The sequence below is a fragment of the Cyprinus carpio genome, chromosome B4 (assembly GCF_018340385.1).
Source record: "Cyprinus carpio isolate SPL01 chromosome B4, ASM1834038v1, whole genome shotgun sequence".
NCBI lineage: Eukaryota > Metazoa > Chordata > Actinopteri > Cypriniformes > Cyprinidae > Cyprinus > Cyprinus carpio.
In genome coordinates this window covers 17,142,097-17,162,154 of record NC_056600.1, presented here as the reverse complement: position 1 = coordinate 17,162,154, position 20,058 = coordinate 17,142,097, and the positions used below count along the sequence as shown (strand labels likewise).

Genomic DNA, 20,058 nt, shown 5'->3' with positions numbered 1-20,058 from the left:
AAAAAGAAAAATAAAAGCCTCATGCTGATACTCCAGCTCTGGAGATTCACCTACTGACATCAACACATCTACAAATATAAGATATACTCTATATGTTTTAATGCAGTGGATGTGTTTTCACCATTACTGTAAACACAGAGACTTCTGAGATATGAAATTAATTTCTGACTCAAACATGTTTAATCACTTGTCTGATTGTGCTGCTTTCACCTCAAGCGTGATGGCAGCACGTAACACGACAACAAGCTGTTGTAGCCCTTAAGATAAGAAACACATGTAAACCGACACGGCTGCATAATCTCCCAAACATACCAGACACTCAGAGCAACCTGAGGGGACTTGAGAACTTGAACATTCACTGAGACATTCAAGTGTTAAATGGTAAGATTCATTTGTAACACATTCAGCTCACATTCACAGGATTTAACAAGGATCGGGTTTTTAAAAAAAAAATTAACTGAGAAGCATTTCAGGTATTACACCACAATTCTCTTCAAGCTGCATTTATGCAGAATGTATAATTCATAAAAAGAGCCTTATAAACATATTCATAGCACATTAGGAGTAAAACATACATACATGTGAAATTATCTGTGACCACAAAGAGAGAAGATGAAAGAAAACTACTGACTTACATTGAGGCCTCTCTGGAATAGCGGCTGTCCCATGACGTTAGCCAGCATTCGGATCAGAGCGGCTCCCTGCAGACACAACAAAAAAACACACACATTCAGTAAAAAGCTCCTCATTTACACCTGTGGTGGGACTACTTTTGAATTTGTGGTTATTAACGACTGTTGTAATATTAATTAGAATTTTTGCTTTTAAATTAAATTAAATTAAATTAAATTAAATTAAATTAAATTAAATTAAATTAAATTGACATGCTTGTGCACAGCAGAAACTGTTCAACAATATTTAATAAATTTCAGTTTAATTTAATTATGACCAAAAAATTAATTAAACGAAGCATTTCAGGTATTATGCCACAATTCTCTTCAAGCTGCATTTATGCAGAATGTATTAATTCATAAAAAGAGCCTTATAAACATATTCATAGCACATTAGGAGTAAAACATACATACATGTGAAATTATCTGTGACCACAAAGAGAGAAGATGAAAGAAAACTACTGACTTACATTGAGGCCTCTCTGGAATAGCGGCTGTCCCATGACGTTAGCCAGCATTCGGATCAGAGCGGCTCCCTGCAGACACAAAAACACACACATTCAGTAAAAGCTCCTCATTTACACCTGTGGTGGGACTACTTTTGAATTTGTGGTTATTAACGACTGTTGAAATATTAATTAGAATTTTTGATTTTTTTTTTTTTTAATTTTATTTTTTTTGATTTAAGTTAAATTAGATTATTTTAAATTAAATTAAATTAAATTAAATTGACATGCTTGTGCACAGCAGAAACTGTTCAACAATATTTAATAAAATTTCAGTTAATTTAATTATGACCATGCTTTTTTCTAGCAGTTCTTTTTTTATTCAAGGTTCATCTAAACAAGAACTCCATGACACTCGTCCTGCTGATTTCTGCAGTTTCATAAATTTGTATCTTTTTGACTTTGAGTGACTTTGACATGCTCATTTGACAGCATCTAACTCCCATCCCTCCACAGCCTGTGTGATGAGTGTCACTTCCTGTTAGCGCTGAGGACTCATGGGATGTGTCGTGTGATATCAGAGTTCTTCGAGTGTGAGGAGGAAGTGATGAGGGACGGCTGGGTGTCAGGATTACTGCAGTTTGACTGACAGAGTTCATAACACCACAGAGCCTGTAGGGAAATAGGGGGAGGGGCTTGAGGAACAGCAAGAACCAATCAGAATCCAGCTGTGCATTGATTGACAGCTGGAGAGAGGGTTGAAGCAAAGACTCGAATCTTCTTTGGATGGAAGATTTTATCTGGTTTGAACTCTGATAGAGGACAATTGTTTTTCTTTACTGCTCTTTGTGCCTTTAATGGCTTTCAGATGTTCAGGATGAGAGGTTGTATTTGGGCGCTGGAGTTATTTAAAGAGTGTTCGAGTAAGAAAGAGGTAATTAGACGTCGTCTGGTCTGAGATGAAATGTTTATTGTGCAGCTGAAGTCCCCAGAGGACACAAAACCTCACAATCTCTCAGTGTAACAGTTTCTGTCCCCGGCTTACTGAAAAACAAGCTTTTAATTAAACTGTTTTCTAGTGTATGTGAAGAGGCTTATAACAACGCGACTCCATTTACAATTCACAAAGATATACTGAGAAGTCTTTAGCTGGAAGAAAAATAACGAGCAAATGGAGGTGTTTACTGGACTTGATAAAAGATTATGTTTAACGGTGAAGTCCTGACATAAATAACTGACTGATTTAAACCAACAATAGTGTTGTTTTAAAAAGACATGGTTTCTCTTCTGCTGACTGTTTGTAGAAAACAGAACTGAATGTGGAATTTCACTGAACTTTATCAATGTTCAGCTTTGAGTATAAACCAGTTCATTCAGCTCAGCTCGATATTAAAGGTTTATATTCATTTCCATCATGCAGCTGAAGCCTGTAGGAGCTGATGAGAGATTCTCTTGCCTTCTTATACGCGATCCAGTCAAACACTCTGTCGATGTCTGTGGCTTCAAACACTTCCTGAGAGATCGGATGAGAACTGGCCAAACCGTCCAGTAACATCACCTCATGAAGAACATCAGTCAGAAACCTCTGCTTCTCCTGCGGATGACAGACGGACAGAGACTTTATTCTGTTTTACAGTATCAAACACATAAAAGTGTCACATAAAAGCTTCTGTTTTATTTGCATAATTAAAAATCATTTTGAGTTGCTCTATAAATGAAATTAAAAGTGGTTATAGGACAATCCTGCTCGTATTTCTCACGATTGAAGACTTTATATCTGTAGCAGCTTCCCACAATCCACTGATATGATGAACATTCACTGCCAACACACGAGAGCCGACACGACTCACTCATGAGAGAAACACTGCTGCTAACACTCAGTGTGTGTGTGTGTGTGTGTGTGTGTGTGTGTGTGTGTGTGTGTGTGTGTGTGTGTGTGTGTGATTCATGCAGAGGGTCTCGGAGGGTCTCTGATCAAATGTCTCCCTGTAGGATTCACTATAAAGACAGGTAGAAGTTTTGGGTCAGATGAAAAAGACCCTCATCATTCAGTGTGTCTGTGGATCAGCAGAGAGTCATGATCTCAAATACAGTCAGTCGTTCTGCAGCACATGAGGAAGATGTTACTCTGATACCAGCTTATTCCCTATTTTCCCTGATTTTTAACTTCTTAAAAATAATAGACTCAGAAAATAAACCACAAGGAGGCAGTTGAATACAAAAATATAATGGTATTATTTTTCCTCGAATAACCTTTGTGTATAATGTAAATATACACAGAATAATCACAGATATGCAATGTTCATTAAATATTTAAATATATTAATAAATTCTCAATCCAGTTTCGTTGAACAACTTCTATTTTCAGAAGATGTTAAAAAATAATATAAACACATCATGGATGTAATATCACACACTCTTATACATTTCAGTAAATTGTGCTTCTGCAGTGACACTGTTTTCCTGTTACTCATTTGAATGTGGCCGGTTGCCAGTTACCGTACATGAAAATGGATGAAATATGAATCACATGAATTATATATGAAAGCATTACACTGCAGGTTTATATCCAGAACATCTTCATACTGGGCTCTCTGGCGAAATCTCTGCACTGAGTTATCAAATTCAAAATGACACTAAATTCATATTTTATTATTTTCTCATCTATGTATTTATTAAAAGTGTGTGACTATAAGAGAAAGCCAGCAAACTATCAGCTGCTATAAACATATCTGGCTTTGATACTCTGAATGTTTTATTGCACCTTTATTCTGCATCATTATGAATAATTCTTGCCCATTAAAGCTTTTGGCAGCTTGATTAAGAATCACGTTGAAGACATTAATCCAAGAGAGACAGATATTTTAATCAAGGGATTTGAGCTCAAACAAACAACGTATGGAAATGAATCAAAAAACAAATATACATCAGAATCATTCATAATTTTATGTCAATACAATAAGACATTTTCTACTAATATAGTGAATCCTGGTTACTTTCAGGGTCGGAAATTAATGGGGTCTTAGAGCAAAAATGTCAGCAAAATAAACCAAAAATAAAAAATAAATAAACATATATACATTTTAGAGATAATTATTAAAGTTGTCTTTAAGTAAAAAAGTCCCTTGAAATAAATTCTTGGGGGCAAATGTGGCCCCCGTAATGGAAAAGTTCATTTCTGACCCTGATCGATTACAAAGTCATACAAATCCATACAGAGAATATTTACAGCAGGGTTGCCAGGTTTTCACAACAAAACCCACCCAACTGCTACTTAAAACTAGCCCATATAGCCCAATCGCGTTTCGAGGTAGTCCCCTGTTAAAAATCATGTTCCAGGGGTAAAATACACTTTTTTGGTGGGGTTCCCCAGTAAAATTCGCATTTCAGGGGCTAAATATCGCATTATTGGGGTTGCTTCAACCCACGGATATGAAAAACAACAGTGATAAAGTAGCCCAATTCCACGGGAAAACCGCAGACTTGGCAACACTGATTTACAGGTATCTGAGTTCCGAACTAAGATTGATCTGTAGCTTTTTACAATATTTGTAGATCAAACTGTCTTCTGGATGGCTATAGCTCGTTAATTTCTTTTTGATCAGCTAATGAAGGGTAAAATTTCCCTTAGAAATTACATCTGAGGTACAGTTAACTTTAGATATTCGTGAAACATTAAAAACTGGCACATGTTATGCTTAATGGACTGCTGCAATAATTTATCCCTCATATTTAACTTCAGAGTGAAGACCTTGGAGAAAATGGAGACTTCTAGAGAAATCAGTGTGCTAATTTCTCAAGCTATTTATATCATTACTTAAGTTGTCTTCTGGTAGATAACACCGTGTGACAGCTGTCTTAGCATCCGTCTTATTTTCTGATGGGCAGTTAATTTATTATCCAAACTAATATGAGCCATAAAGGTTAATGTGCATAGATACACATAATCAATAGCAAATAAGGCCTTCAAGAAAATGTACAACATTATGTTGAATGTGAATACAAAGAGAAACATACAGATTGAGAAAAAAATAGAACAGCTGGTGATGTAGAGCTGATTTGATGCAAGTCACGTAGTGTGCACTATAAAATGAGTGCAATGAGAAGAGCTTCCATCTGGACCATATGTGCCCTCAACAAGGTGTTTACGTCCAATGATACTTCATTTAGATCCTGCTTATTAGCGTCTCAACATCATCACCTGCTGTAGATGCACCTGAAGAGACAGCAGTGATGCCTGGCTTTGGAGCAATGATTATGGGGCTTATTATCTGCTAATTCATAGCAAAGTGTCACAAACATTGGAAGCCCTCAGTGTCATAAACATTGGTAAAATGGGCTACATTTTGTTGTGCTGATGACTTGTATACTTATTGCATTTAAGAGTGAAGCCTCAACTGCATTACAATGGCTGCATTATTGGCCACTAAAGCTGGACTGGAATAGCATTATGCTCTTTAACAAACCTGAAAGTGGATTTTATTAAGAAATGTCAGTGATAAGCAGAATTTGAGCAGTTAACAAACAAGAAAATGTGTTGAGTGTAGCGTCATAGTGTATGTTCTGCTGCAATAATTAAACTGACATTCATCAGTAAATTTAATATATACTGATAACCAGATCATAATAAAGAGAAACACCTTCAGAAGAACTGTAGGATGGTCACTGTGGGATATGTGGGAACTGTAGGAAGATTTTTAGGGGAAGAAGGTTAAAATCCTGTTCTCGCCATGACTCTGTACTCCAGAATTTCCAATGAAAGATTAATAATGTTCAGATGTAGAGATTGGAGAAGCCATGGAAGGTGTCTGACTTCCTCCTGATGTTCACAAACACTCCTGGATTTGTTTATTATCCAACAGGAATATCATGAGATGATGGTTTGGACGCACCTGGTCTGGTAAAATAGTCTCAAAATTCTTTGCAGTTAAACAACCATTCAGAGAATCACTGAACCTGTGGCTCCTGTGAGATGACAGAGCATTGTAAATTGAAGCCATGCTTTGTCTTTCTCCGAACATGAACCCATCTGGATGTAGAAAATGGATTTGGATGACGCATTAGACTATGTGACTTTTACATTGCACTTGGTTTAGATGTTGTGCTCTAGTCTGTGTGCTGGACTTGAATTATTATTTTTTTTTTTTTTATGGCAGCTTTAGCACAAATTCCAGCTCTGTGAAGCTCTGCAGTAAACTAGCAGTTTTAATTCAGACTATCATCACAGAGGTGTGGCAATACTAATGTAGTTTGTCTTTTCTCACTGAATAAGTTTTGCACATTTTGTGACTAGCAAAGTATTCAAACCTGTCAGAATGCATCATGAGCAGAAACTCGTCAATCTAGCACTATTATTTCACAGCTCTCCTTTGATAATTGATCTGGAGACAACTACTTGTATACTAAAGTGTCATTGCAACACAACAAAATAAGACAGCATAAGCACCGGCTGCTCTGGCAATGAAACAGGACTGAAATAGAAGCTTTTGATAACAGAGCTCAGCGTATGATTCTTTGTGCACATGGAGTCAAACTCAAACTGTGCTCATAATAACCATTAAAACAGTTTGAACAATTTGTTCTTTACAAGCTCATAATGAACCAGTCCATGAATGCCCCTATTTGGCATGCTAATTCGCTACTGTCAGTGAGATCAAATGCACACTTGTCATTATATGGCATTGTAAAACATTGTCATTTCAGCTAATTTTCAGTTTGAAAATGTAAGAACACTCTACATATAAATTAAAAAGCGTTTTATGTATTTATTTTAATTAAAACCACAGAAACCAGAACCAAATTTATATCAATGTCAGGGTGTTATCAACATTTTGCAGCTGAAACTGAACAAAGAACAGATTCTAGTACCTCAAATGCACTGTGAAGGGATTGTTGCTTTCTGCTCAGTGGAATCTTAGTACTTGAAGAAATGCTTAAATAATTAAAGATTTGCTCTTGTTTTAAGAGATTCAGACATCTAAACAGCCTGAAAACCATATACCTTTCACTATATAGCTTGACTATGTGTACATTATGATATAAATCTTTTGTGTCACATGATGTCACAGGAAGCAGAACCTTTTTTCCCATTCCATCCACGTTATAAATGATACATTTAAGAAAAAAAATATTGAATATTACAGTGATTCCTTCTGATCAATAAAAACAATAGCAACAACAAAAACTCACCATGTTCCACTTTGGAAAGAGGAAATCAGTCCCGATGTACTCAAAGTAATGCGCAAATCCCTCCTTCAGCCAAACATCCTCCCACCAAACTGGTGTGACTAGATCCCCAAACCACTAGAAGAGAAAAAATGAACAATCAATCATCAACAGAAAACAGAGTGACCATTACAAAAGATTGATTTCATGTTCACTGGTGAAGAATTACAACAAACCTTTGTTGTTTTGTACAAGAAAAGTGCTTATGGGTATACTGAAACCAAAGTTTATTTGGACAGTACTTTTTATCCACACTTGTATTCATCCAATATCTGCAAAAGCATATTATATCTACTGGCAAACACATTTTATTAGAAAACTCCAATATATCATAAAAAAATACCTTGTGCTCTTTAGAAGTAGAAGTGCAAATAAACACTTCTAATAAACAGTTGCACTCTGGTTTAACAGAAAAGTTGTTCACAAAAGGCTTCACAGAACAATGAGAACCCAGCGGAGCTTCTGAACTATGATTAATAGTGGCTTAAACAATCAATTACCTACATTTACGCAATTAAAGCACATTTTTCTGTTTCACAGCATTCATACCTGGGCACTTCGCCAAGGACACCGTAAAGAACAGAACAGAGAAAAATAAGAATTCGATTATGAAACATCCCATCTGGAAGGTAGAAAGAATCCAAATGACCCCTGCCATTGTGTGCAGATGACAGTGTGCAAAACAGGGCTATTGAATGGAAAAGATGCAACACTGCAGTTCTAAATGGGCTGAATATTTTCCAGACTCTGAGGCCATCAAGCAGATGTGCTACTGAACGCCGGATCTCATTGTTGCAGCACACAAACCTCTGTAGGAGTCAGACCTCTTTCATCTGAACATGACATCATACAGCAGCTCAAAGCGTCTGAGGGGACGTTCATCTGTGGCTCAGACACATGGACTGATAGCGTGGAGAAGACAGCTGGCATTCTGCTCTCAGAGGAACCTTCTGCTAGTCACACATCAAGTGACTTCCCATAGGTTTACAGACTTTTTCTGCCCTCTTCTGATTTATCAGATGTTCTGACGCTAATGACAGTGAACCAGGATAGTGAGTCACATCCTGTCATGTATTGCGTTTAAAAAGACTGAAGCTGCAGAGCAAACAAAACTGATGGATTTGTGAAATCTTGAAGGATGACAGACAGACAGATAGACAGACAGATAGACAGACAGATAGATAGGTAAGAGATCTGTTGGGGTTCTGACAGCTTGCATTTTGCATTTGTGCCTGATTAAGCAGTTCGGCAACACTAGAATGCCAATGAACAGTATGAACCATGGGACCCTCGCTCAATTACGTCCTCAACAGTGTCTCTGAGACGAAAGCTAAACAGAAGGATTCTGCAGCCCACCTGCTTCATTAACAGATACTCTGGAGGAAGTTGTGCAGGGAAGAGTTCACATTATACCTCTATACTTCAGTATATATAGGACATTTGAAAATGGAGAAAACCTTCCAATGGCATCATTAAAATCACCACTATTAAATCTTTTTTTTTTTGTTTTTTCTATTTGATCTTAGCTTAGCAACATGCTAACATCAGACTCTACTGAAATGAATAATGAGCATCAAGTTTCAGACACTTTACATCACATATGAGGCAATTTCAGTGAAGACTCTTCCTTAAAAGGCAGCTCTCTTTGTAGCCAGCTCACTAGGTTCTGGAACAGAGCCACCATCCCACTTCTTGTTTGAGCTAATAAAACAAATGTGACTGTTTATCCTGGATCTCAGTAAACCCAAACTAAATGAACTATAATTGAAAACTGCTCAAAAACACAATAAGAAAACTTTAAGCCCCCTATTTTGAGTTTTAAAAAAATGTATTTGTCAGTATTCAGAGTGAGAGTGTGAAATCCCCAATTTCCTATGTGTTTACAGACGCCATCTTTTATAAATGAGGAGAGAAAAAAACACCAGCCAACAGACGTGAGTCATTTAGTCAATACTCAGTTCCACTGACAGATTCAGACATTCATTCTTATATTTAATGTGTAACTTATATTTAATGTCTAAAGGTTTGAGATGTATGTGAAGTATAAGAACTGAAACCTCACTTTCCTATCATGTTCAAACCCAGAGGGCAGAATGTCACCTCTCCAATCGGTTTAAAATAAGAAACTCAACATCAGCTGTATCAGCCTCTAATAGGCTTGTGTTATTGGCTGAATAACTGCAGATGAAGGGCTGTGGCAGCATCATTTAATCTGAGAGGCTGAAATGAGATGAGAATTTAACCGTGATTGAGCGTCTGTGACATATAAACCCCATCGCTGGTGGGGGCAAATCTACTAACAATCCACTGCTACAACATCTGACATTAAAATGAGCCAGTATAGAGAGAGAGGTGGTCCTGAGCCCCAGAGAGCCAAAGGATAAACTTATGCAATAAAAAACACAGCCTGTCGTCCACTAATCAATTCTCCGCAGGCAGTCGGTGCGAGCAACGAGATACAAAAGTGATTTATCAGACACCGGCACTTTGCCACCAGCTCCAGTTATTAGAGCACAGACAGACCTTTTAATATATGACAGATAAGCGCGGGATGAGGACTGATCTAATGCATTCACAATGAATGTGTCAATCAATATGACAGGTGAGCATAAGCCCGCCCACTCTTACGCTCTGAGCACAGCTGAGTTAATCTACACTGTAAAACAATTAGCAGTGTTCTATTTAAATTTTTATGACAATGATTCCTATGAGAATGAAGCAGAGAAACAGTTTGAATAGAAAATGGCGTCTTAATTAAAAACATAAAGATGAGCAGAAGCTCCAGAGAGCTGCGACACAAAAGAGTGAAACAGCCTACAGTGGAATTCAAAACGTGTGACGGCTAATCTCTGTCTTTTACTCTCCACTGTCTTTTTCTCATTCATACTGTAAATAAGCACACCTACTGTACACACTTGTGTTTAAAGCTAATTTGGACTGACATGATTTCAATATTTAATCTGACAGGAATAGTTCACCCAAAAATGAAAATTACTCACCCTCATGTTGTTCCAAAACCGTAAGAACATCGTTCAGAACACAAATTAAGATATTTTTGATGAAATCCGAGAGCTCTCTGACCCTACCATAGATTGCAAGGATTTACATGATCAGGACTCAGGAACTTAGCAAGGAGATCCTTAAAATAAACCATGTGACATCAGTGGTTCAACCATAATTTTACAAGCATTTTCGCGAATTGGTGGATAATTTGTATGCATTTGTACCATCACATGCCTCATTGACAGTTATAGGTTTAGGGTGGACCTTCATGCTTACTTTTTTCCCTAAAAATCAGACGTTTCCTTATGAATCGCATTTTACGAATCTATAGGAAAACATTGTAAAACAGTCTGTTGTATACCGGATACTGTTTTTATTAAAATAGTATACAATACAGTACAAAACATGTATAACAAAGTAAAACGGTAGATTGTAGTCAAAAGAATATATAGCATACTGGTACTAACAGTAAAATAGTACTTCAAACTTATCTAGAGCCTGAGTAATAATTACAAACTAACTGCCAATATCATTTTTGAAGCACAAACACTAGATTTCAGCTTTACAGTGTGCTATATGCGTACATAAATGTGAATTCAGTGGGGACGTTAATGTAATGCAGGACAGTATTGGACATATTTCAGTTTTCTGCCTGTTAACAACATCACTAGTCAATATTATAGCTCCAGCCTCCACTGCTGCTTCTTTTCAATTATTTCTGATAATAAAACAGGGGTTTATATGCAGAGAACAGTCTGATCTGGGATACCCTCATGAATTTCAGCTCTAAAAATATCATAAAAATAAAACTACTTGCCCGCTTGATCCTATCCCCACTCACCTCCTTCAGGCCATTTCTTCTTCAGTTATACCCGCGCTCACTCTCTTTATCAACAAATCTCTTCACTCTGGTACATTTACCGCAGCATTCAAGCAGGCTCGGGTAACCCCACTGCTTAAGAAACCCTCTCTAAATCCAGCACTTTTAGAAAACTACAGACTTGTATCCCTTCTTCAGTTCATTGCAAAGACACTTGAGCGAGTTGTGTTCAACCAACTCTCTATGTTTTTTTTAAAAAAGCAACCTCCTGGACAGCAACCAAAAGCTTCAAAAACAGCCACTCAACTGAGACTGCACTGCTCTCGGTTACTGAAGCTCTGAGACTGGCAAGAGCAACTTCCAAATCTTCAGTACTCATCTTGCTGGATCTTACCATTAACCACCAGATCCTCCTGTCCACCCTCATGAAGATGGGCGTCTCTGAACCGCACTCCAGTGGTTCGTCTTACCTCTCTGGTAGGTCTTTCAGGGTGTCTTGGAGGGGTGATGTTTCTAAGTCACAACTTCTTGCTACTGTGGTTCCTCAAGGCTCAGTGCTTGGAACACTTTTCTTCTCCATCTTCATATGATCTTTAGAATCTGCCATTCAGAAGTATAGCTTTTCCTTTCATTGCTATGCTGATGACACTCAACTCTACTTCTCATTCCAACCAGATGATCTGACAGTAGCCTGTCTGACAAATATTTCTGGCTGGATGAAGGTTCATCACCTTCAACTCAACCTTGATAAGACAGAACTGCACGTGGTCTCAACCGAACCTTCACTTCATCACAACTTCTCTATACAGCTGGGTTCGTCAAACATAACTCCTTCCAGGACAGCCAGGAACCTTGGAGTTGAGATGGATGATCAGTTAAGCTTCACAGACCATATTGCTACAACGGCTCGGTCCTGCAGGTTTGCCTTATACTACATTAGGAAGATTAGACCCATCCTAACAGAGCAGACCGCACAACTCCTTGTCCAAGCTCTTATTCTCTCCAGACTGGACTATTGTCATGTTCTCTTGGCAGGCCTCCCTGCATGTACTATCAAGCCTCTGCAACTTATTCAGAATGCAGCAGCCAGAGTGATCTTCATCTGAATGATGCTGACGTCACATGTTTATGTATCAAGCTTTCTATGTCTGCTTGTAGTGGCTGGAATTAGTTTCTAGGTTCTGATTCTTTGTTATGATGCTTTCATACAAGACAACCACTGGTGCTGCACCAGTATATCTAAACTCGCTAGTTCAGACCAACACACCCTCCAGAAGCTTGCGTTCTGCAAATGAACGATGTCTAGTGGTGCCATCCCAAAAAGCCACAAAATCACTCTCACTGACCTTTTTCCTGGACTGTCCCCAACTGGTGGAACGACCTGGCTGTTTGAATTTTAGATGCTGGGTGTTTAGTCTTTTTTAATTTTTAAAAAATAGTCACATCTTTTTTGCCATCACCTGACCAATTAATAGTAGCACATACCTGTTCTATTAGTTTTGGTCTTATTTATTTAAATATATATTTTTTTAAATCATTGCTATATGCAATGTGCTAGACTAACTGAGACTTGTCACAGCACTTGTTTATTATTGTTGTATTGTTGTTGTTCTTTTGTTGTTCTTTTTGATTCTATTTTGTTAGTCTATTTGTATATGTTGATTTTTATTGTATTTATGTTTGTTATTTATTTTTCTGATTTAATATCCTGATACTGTATAAGGTTCAGAGTGAGTTCAGACAAAGCTGTATTATCCGTGCAGAAATGAGAGATGAGGGTATTGTCCCTTTATTTTCTTCTCCCTAAAAATAATTCAAAAAATGAAAACAAACAAAAAGGAAAGAACTGCAGACATGCTGTTTCTTCCCGCTCATTGAGCTTTTATCAAAACAACGGCATCTAGAACACAATGCAGAGCTGCGATTCAGCAGCACATGAGGAAGACTATTCAAGAGATGAATCCAGAACAATACTGGAGAGCGCAGAACATCTCCAACATGCTCATAAATAATCCACCATAACAAAAGACACTAAAATCAAAGGTTCTCAGCAACATAAGAGCTGCAAACAAAAGCCGGTGGAAAATGAGCATATGCAATGAATAAATCCACCATTTCCATTACAATTCATGAGGATGATGCATTTGTGGGCTTAAAGTCATTTACTGAACATTATTTCATTGCCAAAATAAAAAAGCTGCTTGTTTGCTCTGTGTCTAATAGTCTGCAATGATGCAAATATACAAAAAAAGGTTATTTAACACAAGAAAGACAAGTGAAACACTGTAGAGGGAGAAAAACAGAGTAAGAAAAAAAGATGTATGAAGGAAAGAAATCTTTACTTTCACATTCCCATTGGAAAAGCTCTTTTTATATGAGTTGTGCATCAAATTCTCCAGATGTCCAATTACATCTCCTGCTGTTCTGCTCTTTAACTAAACAACTGACTATCTTCACACTTTCTGTTACTCTCTGACTCCTGGAGATGTTCTCTTTCTGCCTTACTTTCAATGAATTCTGCACTGGCTTTTTTTAGATGATGAATACAGGTCCTGAGAGGTGCTAAATTTTATATAATTATGATTCTACAACTGCTTTATTTTTCTCAGAGGACACCAAACAGCATTGACGGGATATGCTGAGTCCAAACCGGAGAGCTTGTAATGTGCGTGATGGTTTAAAAGGAAATGCACCATGTTTTAAAAGAGAGATCTTTTGAATCATGGTCTGAATCACTGCTGGGAAAGATATAGATAAGATGCCTCAAACAGAATGGGTAATTTTCTTGCCTGATTGAAGTCTTGCATCTTAAATGGAGGTGCAGTACTTCAATGGTCATGAAATGAACAACACAAGATGTCAGAAAAGTGACTCGAACTGATCCACTGATATAATTGGACTAAATTAGTCCATTTTGTAGTCTCATTACTCATAAGATATTGATACTCCTGCTATATGTATAAATCTGAAGTTCTGTCATCTTTAAACCAGCAAGATTAAGTTTTACTGACCGTAAAACAACTACACAGCATCTCATATGCTCATGTTACTCCAGTGTGTTTACCTGATGGCAGATCTCGTGCACCACCACCATGGTGAGCTCCATCTGATAGGAGAAGGAAGAAACGTCAGGATTCAACAAGATCTTCTGCTCCACAAACACACTCAGGCCCCAGTTCTCCATGGCTGCATACGGATGCTTCGGCACTGCCAGGAGATCTGCACACAGTGAGGAAGATCCAAGCTCAATGACGGGAAACCAGGATTGTGATACAATGCAACAACAAGTAAGGGTAAACAAATATAGCAAACAATGTTCTATCAGCTCAATCAAACCAAACACTTTCCAAGTATTGTGACACCACTGCATATGATATGATCTTGTTCACTGTAAATGATGTTCTAACAACAGACAAATGTTCTTCTGTGCTACACAACTGAACAAAACCTCAAATCCCAGATATCATCTGATGTGGAATAGCTTTTGATCAAATGCATTTATCATCTAATTGCTATAATCAAAGATCATTTAATTTTAAACCCAAAACCAGACACAGCAAAACAACAAGACACGCAGCTCCATAATCATATTTCCCTCCAAACATATTTAAAATAGCTCCTTTACTCAAGTCAGTGTATCATTGACACATCAGACGGCGAATCAGCTGTTTAAACGCCTCCACCTCCATCAGCCCATCTCAGGAACCATTCATTTGCCAATGAGAACAGAAGCATTTAAACCTCTGGCGCTGTTAAATCCACATCTTATAATCAGCCACAGAGGAAGAGGAACTGTTGAAAGCTGTAACATGATTATCCGCCGGGTTGGTGTGTGTGTGTGTGTGTGTGTGTGTGTGTGTGTGTGTGTGTGTGTGTGTGTGTGTGTGTGTGTGTGTCTTATTTGCATGTTTCATGAATTGGGCTGAAAGCAGCTGCAGAGTTTTGGAAGGAAGCTTTAATCGTCATGGTGACTGATAAAGCTGCAGGGCTGCAAAAAGGCTGAAAAAGAATCTGCGTTAAAAGTGAGTAGCAGTCAGATGCTTTGCTGATAATGACGAGCCCCCATTAGGATAGTACATTCACACATGATTAATATTTCACTTTTACGCAGAAATGATGGAGTGACGAGCTCATTCAAGAGGCAAAGAACAATGAAAACAGCAATGCAAAGGTGAACAACTGAAGAGTAAACCAGGTTTAATTGACCATTTTAAATGTTCTTTGTGGACGAGAGACTTGATGCTCTTTTAATTGGGCTTTTGTACAGATTCATATTGCAATTACACGACCGATGCTCTTGAAGAGAGAGACAAAAGTACTTGTACTTCAACTCAACCAACTTCATCACAAATTCCAAGATACAAAACCAGACCAAGACGAAACACCTCAAAGCCCAGATCAGTATGTAAATATGATAAACTTTTTATATATATCTAGGTACTTTAACTGTAGCCTACTTTTGAAAAAGTAGGGGACTACTTTTGAAAGGGAAACAGACAAATATATGTTAATTACTGCAACTATTAACTGTAAGTAATCGTTATAACCAGGCATATGACCTCCTATAACACATATACATAATCAATATCACGGGAAGATGCATGTTGTTTACCGAATATATAATGACATTCGGAAAAACACCACCTTATCCAGTGAGATATTGCATTCAAACAACTGTTCAAGAAAAAAAGGGTAATATTTACATTGTAAAAACAATAATGACATTTACTTTCTGTTTTTGCTATGTTAATGAAAATATTTCCAAATCTAACCACAGAAACGTTTTAAACGAATCAGTTGAGTTAACGTTTCAATGGCTATTTCAAACTTGACTAAATGAATCAGCACTTTAAACAAATCAGTTGGTTGAATGATTCAATTACTCACTCATATGCGACTAGTTCCTGAATGAATCAGTGTTTTAAACCGTTAGTTTGAATGAATGATTCAATGACTCATTCATACTTGATTATTTTCTGAATGAATCAGTGATTTGGAACGAATCAGTTGAGTGATTCAATCTCACACTTACTGACACCTACAGACAGAACCCACAAGAGTCTGAAAAGTCCTAAAACTGATGGGCTATAATGTATTGCGATGTCTCCCATCTAATCAGATTTGGAGACCAAAACTGTTACAAATATAGTACATAGTACATATATAGTAAATGATCTTTACTTAATATCCTAATGATTACTGGCATTAAAAAACAAATCGATCATTTTGACCCATACAATGTATTTTTGGCTATTGCTACACATATATCTGTGCAACTTAAGACTGGTTTCGTGGTCCAGGGTCACATATATGAATACAGTAATACTTTTGTACAATGGCACAAGTACCACAATATTACATACTATCATTGTATCCTAGTATATCCACAGTCCTTCTATTTTTTGGAAATTGGATAGTTTTTGTTGTCTACTGCTGTAAACTAAGCCATTATAAATCACAGTACCTAAAGTTGATATGTAAAGCTTCACTCTTTTGGATTGAACAGTGCTGTAACATTGCAGAAACCATGATGATGCAAAGTTGGAGAAATTCCACCTCTCCCTGTCATTCACTCTTTCACATCTGCTATTAAAAGAGGCTGAAGGTATCTGCAAGGGGAAGATGAGAGGGGCAAAACAGAGGGGATGTGTAGACCAGGGCACGGTGAATAGCAGGAGACGCAGTAACAAGAGCGTCTGGAAAAACAGCAAGATCAAAATAAACAAACAGCTTGTGTTTTCAGAGAGCAGAACCTCCACTAGCTCCACTAAAGCAATTATTCATCACATTTCTCACACCTCAGTCTGTTTCACACAAACACACACACAGCCTGACGTCTAGTTACCTGCGCCGCTCTTTGAGGCTGTTTTAGAGCAAGCGGTCCTGGGGTGACACAGGAAGTATGGCAGAAGAAGGTGGGAGGAAGTGAACGTGAAGCTTTTCTCACAGCAGGGTTCTGTCTGTTAGCGCACACCTGCTCTCTGGTAAGGTTCACTTCATAAAAATCAGTTAGACACTTGTCTGTACATAGAGCGGCAGACTAGAAAAGAATATTTGCATCCCTACATTTTGCTTCTCTTATGTGTCTCCTTCTATTCATCTGTCTGTGTTTATCTATCTATATGGCTGCTATTTGGTGTTTTACAGTATGCCTTTTTAGTATTATTTTTAATATGTGTTGCTAGTAAGATGTAGTTGGTTATTTACAGGTTTCATCTCAAAAGAGCCCTCAACCAAGTCTTTACGGTATTCTTGTTTATAGATATGACTCAGCTCCATCATTCAATGTTTTGTAAGTGTTTTCACCAGATGAAAGTAGTAAGTTTGATAGTTTAGTAAAGTAATAGCACACATCTGCCCAACAAGACATTATTTGAGGCATTGTTCCTGTACAAGTATTTCAGAAAGAGATACACGCTTCAATTTAATACTTAGTTTGTTCAAATCAATAAAAATTAGACTTTGAAACTGTTGAAGAGCAGAAATTACCACCATATTTGACAAAATCTGTGCTCACACAACACCTACAGTAGTTAACAAATATCACCTTCAAGCGCAGTTCTCCCCACAGGCGAAGACATTTCCAATTATTTTATACTGTAGTTATTGGGCACACATCGCCTGATGTTGTTATGACTCACTATGATTACACAGTATATGTCTCAGAGGAAACAGAGCTCTGTTAGGAAGAAACACTGAACCCCAAACCACTGAAAAGACTTAATGAAGTTTCTTCATTAGATTACTACACTTAATGACCATCAGTGCATCTGTGTTTGAAGTAGTAGTTCATGAACATGCGCAGTGCTAGTTCTTTTGATGCTAGTTCTGTGTGAGAGGGCATGTAAGGGCCGTTAATTAGCAACCTGCTTATTCACCCTCAATGCACTAAAAATACATTAAGACACATGAATCTGTTTACTCTGGTATACCCTGGTATACTTGATCTCAAACAGCTGCTGCAGCACAGACAAGTTCAGTGAGGAATTATGACCATAAAAATTAAAGCTTAAAGCTCATTAAACTGAAATATAATAATGCTATTGCTAACTTCACCTTATGCTTGCTAGACTTTTTTTAATTATTATTTACTGCACTATATACATAGATTTCTAATGATCACACTCTGCATTACTAGAAAAGACTCCAGCTTCAACATTAGACTTTTGTTTAGGAATAAATCTTATAGTAACATAATAGCAATCACTTTAAAAAAGCAGTTAAAAGTTGGTCTCAACAGCCCAGAAACAGTGACAATAACAAACTTTCAATCCAGCATTAGCAAAGTCAACACTTTAGGCTTTACACACTTCAGCTGTTAATGCTAAAAGCTCTGTCTTGTTTCTTCTGTTTAATAGCTCAGATAAGAGTTAAACCGGCCTAACCTTGGTGCTGGACTCTTTAATAGTGAGACTGTTTAGCATGTTAAACTGATGTGATGAGGGTCTGTTCACTTTCACACACTCTATCATCATCTACTTTCTCCTTCAACAGGATTACAGTATCGACAGAACATTCATCAAAGGATTAAACTAATTAGGGAATAGATGTACATAAGTATACTGAGTGTGTGGAGTGTGTTTCTCTTGTTATTTGACATTTCGATGTTTCAATTCTGTCTCGTGGTGAAATTCCCAAAGATCCTTGCTTAGATTTACCAGAAGTTCCAGCTTTCAGCAGTGGTTTTCATGTCCGTGCTTGATTACAATACAATTCAGTTTTGTTAGTAGCCTATTTCTGAATATAATAAAACACTTGTCAAGTCTTGTCAGTGTTCACAGCAGGACATTCTATTACTTAAGACCCACCCACAGTGAAATCTCATTGGTCCAAAATCACAATTCACACCACTGTGTATTAATAGGATAGTTCATCCAAATCCAATGATTCTGTCATAATTTTCTCTACAGAGTAAAGTTGATTTCAAACAAGTTGTTTCAAACCTGTATGAGCTTCTTTCTTCTGTTAAGCACAAAAGATGTTTTTTTGAAGAATGTTGTTAACCAAACAGTTGATGGTAGCGTTTGATTTCTATGGGGGAAAAATCCTGTAAAAGTCAGTGGCTACCATCAAATGTTTGGTTACCAACATTCAATTAATATTTAGGGCTGCAAAATATTTTGTTAAATAATGCAATGCATTAATTAAATTAAAAGTCAATAAAATCAGTTTATATTATATTTAAATCAGGGCTGTCAAAAGATACATTTGTATCTTATTAAATGATGCACAAATTAATTAATCAAACAAATAGCTTGATTCAACATAGAATTCATTACACACAAGGCTTTTATTACACATTTATTATACTTTTAAAGCTACAATGTGTCCACAAAATAGTTTGAATTGGTATTGATTTATATTTACAAAGAATTGGTCAAATTCAAATTCTTGCTCATGTGATGTTGCTAAACTATATCTTATGAAAGACAAAAGTCCATAAAGCTGCGTTTTTTAAACACTAGTTTGTTGCTGACGAAACACACTGGTTTGTAGCGCAAACAGTTTTAGTGTTTACTGCACTGTGGTAAACCATTGTTTTACTGTAGTATCAATGTTTTAAAAAAATTAAAATTAAAATATATCCAGTTCTTTGCCAAGCTTGGTAATATGTAGTTCAACTTGAAAGCTTAACATCAAAAACATCCAGGTAACCAAGACACCTGAGTTTACTGCTTTGAATCTCTCTTGTTGTCTTTTTTGCATAAATTATGGCGCCCTTTGTCAGGACGCAGATTTGTGCTTTATTCGTCAGTGGTGCTGGTGTAATTCCGGTCTGCATTTAGAGCAGGTTCAGAGAGTTTCATTAGCAGCTGATGAAACAGACTTTCATGTTGAGGTGTTCTGTTTCTAGTGGTTTCTACCCAGCTAAATCATAAAGGCCTGATGTGAA

At 37.2% G+C, this 20,058-nt stretch overlaps 1 protein-coding gene across 1 annotated transcript in view; it reads right to left on the bottom strand.

Moving 5' to 3' along the window:
- Positions 1 to 20,058, bottom strand: part of LOC109092621 (thyrotropin-releasing hormone-degrading ectoenzyme-like) — a 101,533-nt gene that overhangs the window by 38,328 nt on the left and 43,147 nt on the right. Inside the window, 4 exon segments of the mRNA XM_042722231.1 lie at positions 1,142 to 1,207; positions 2,574 to 2,711; positions 7,307 to 7,420; positions 14,230 to 14,384. Of these exon segments, the coding sequence (XP_042578165.1) occupies positions 1,142 to 1,207; positions 2,574 to 2,711; positions 7,307 to 7,420; positions 14,230 to 14,384 (473 nt within the window).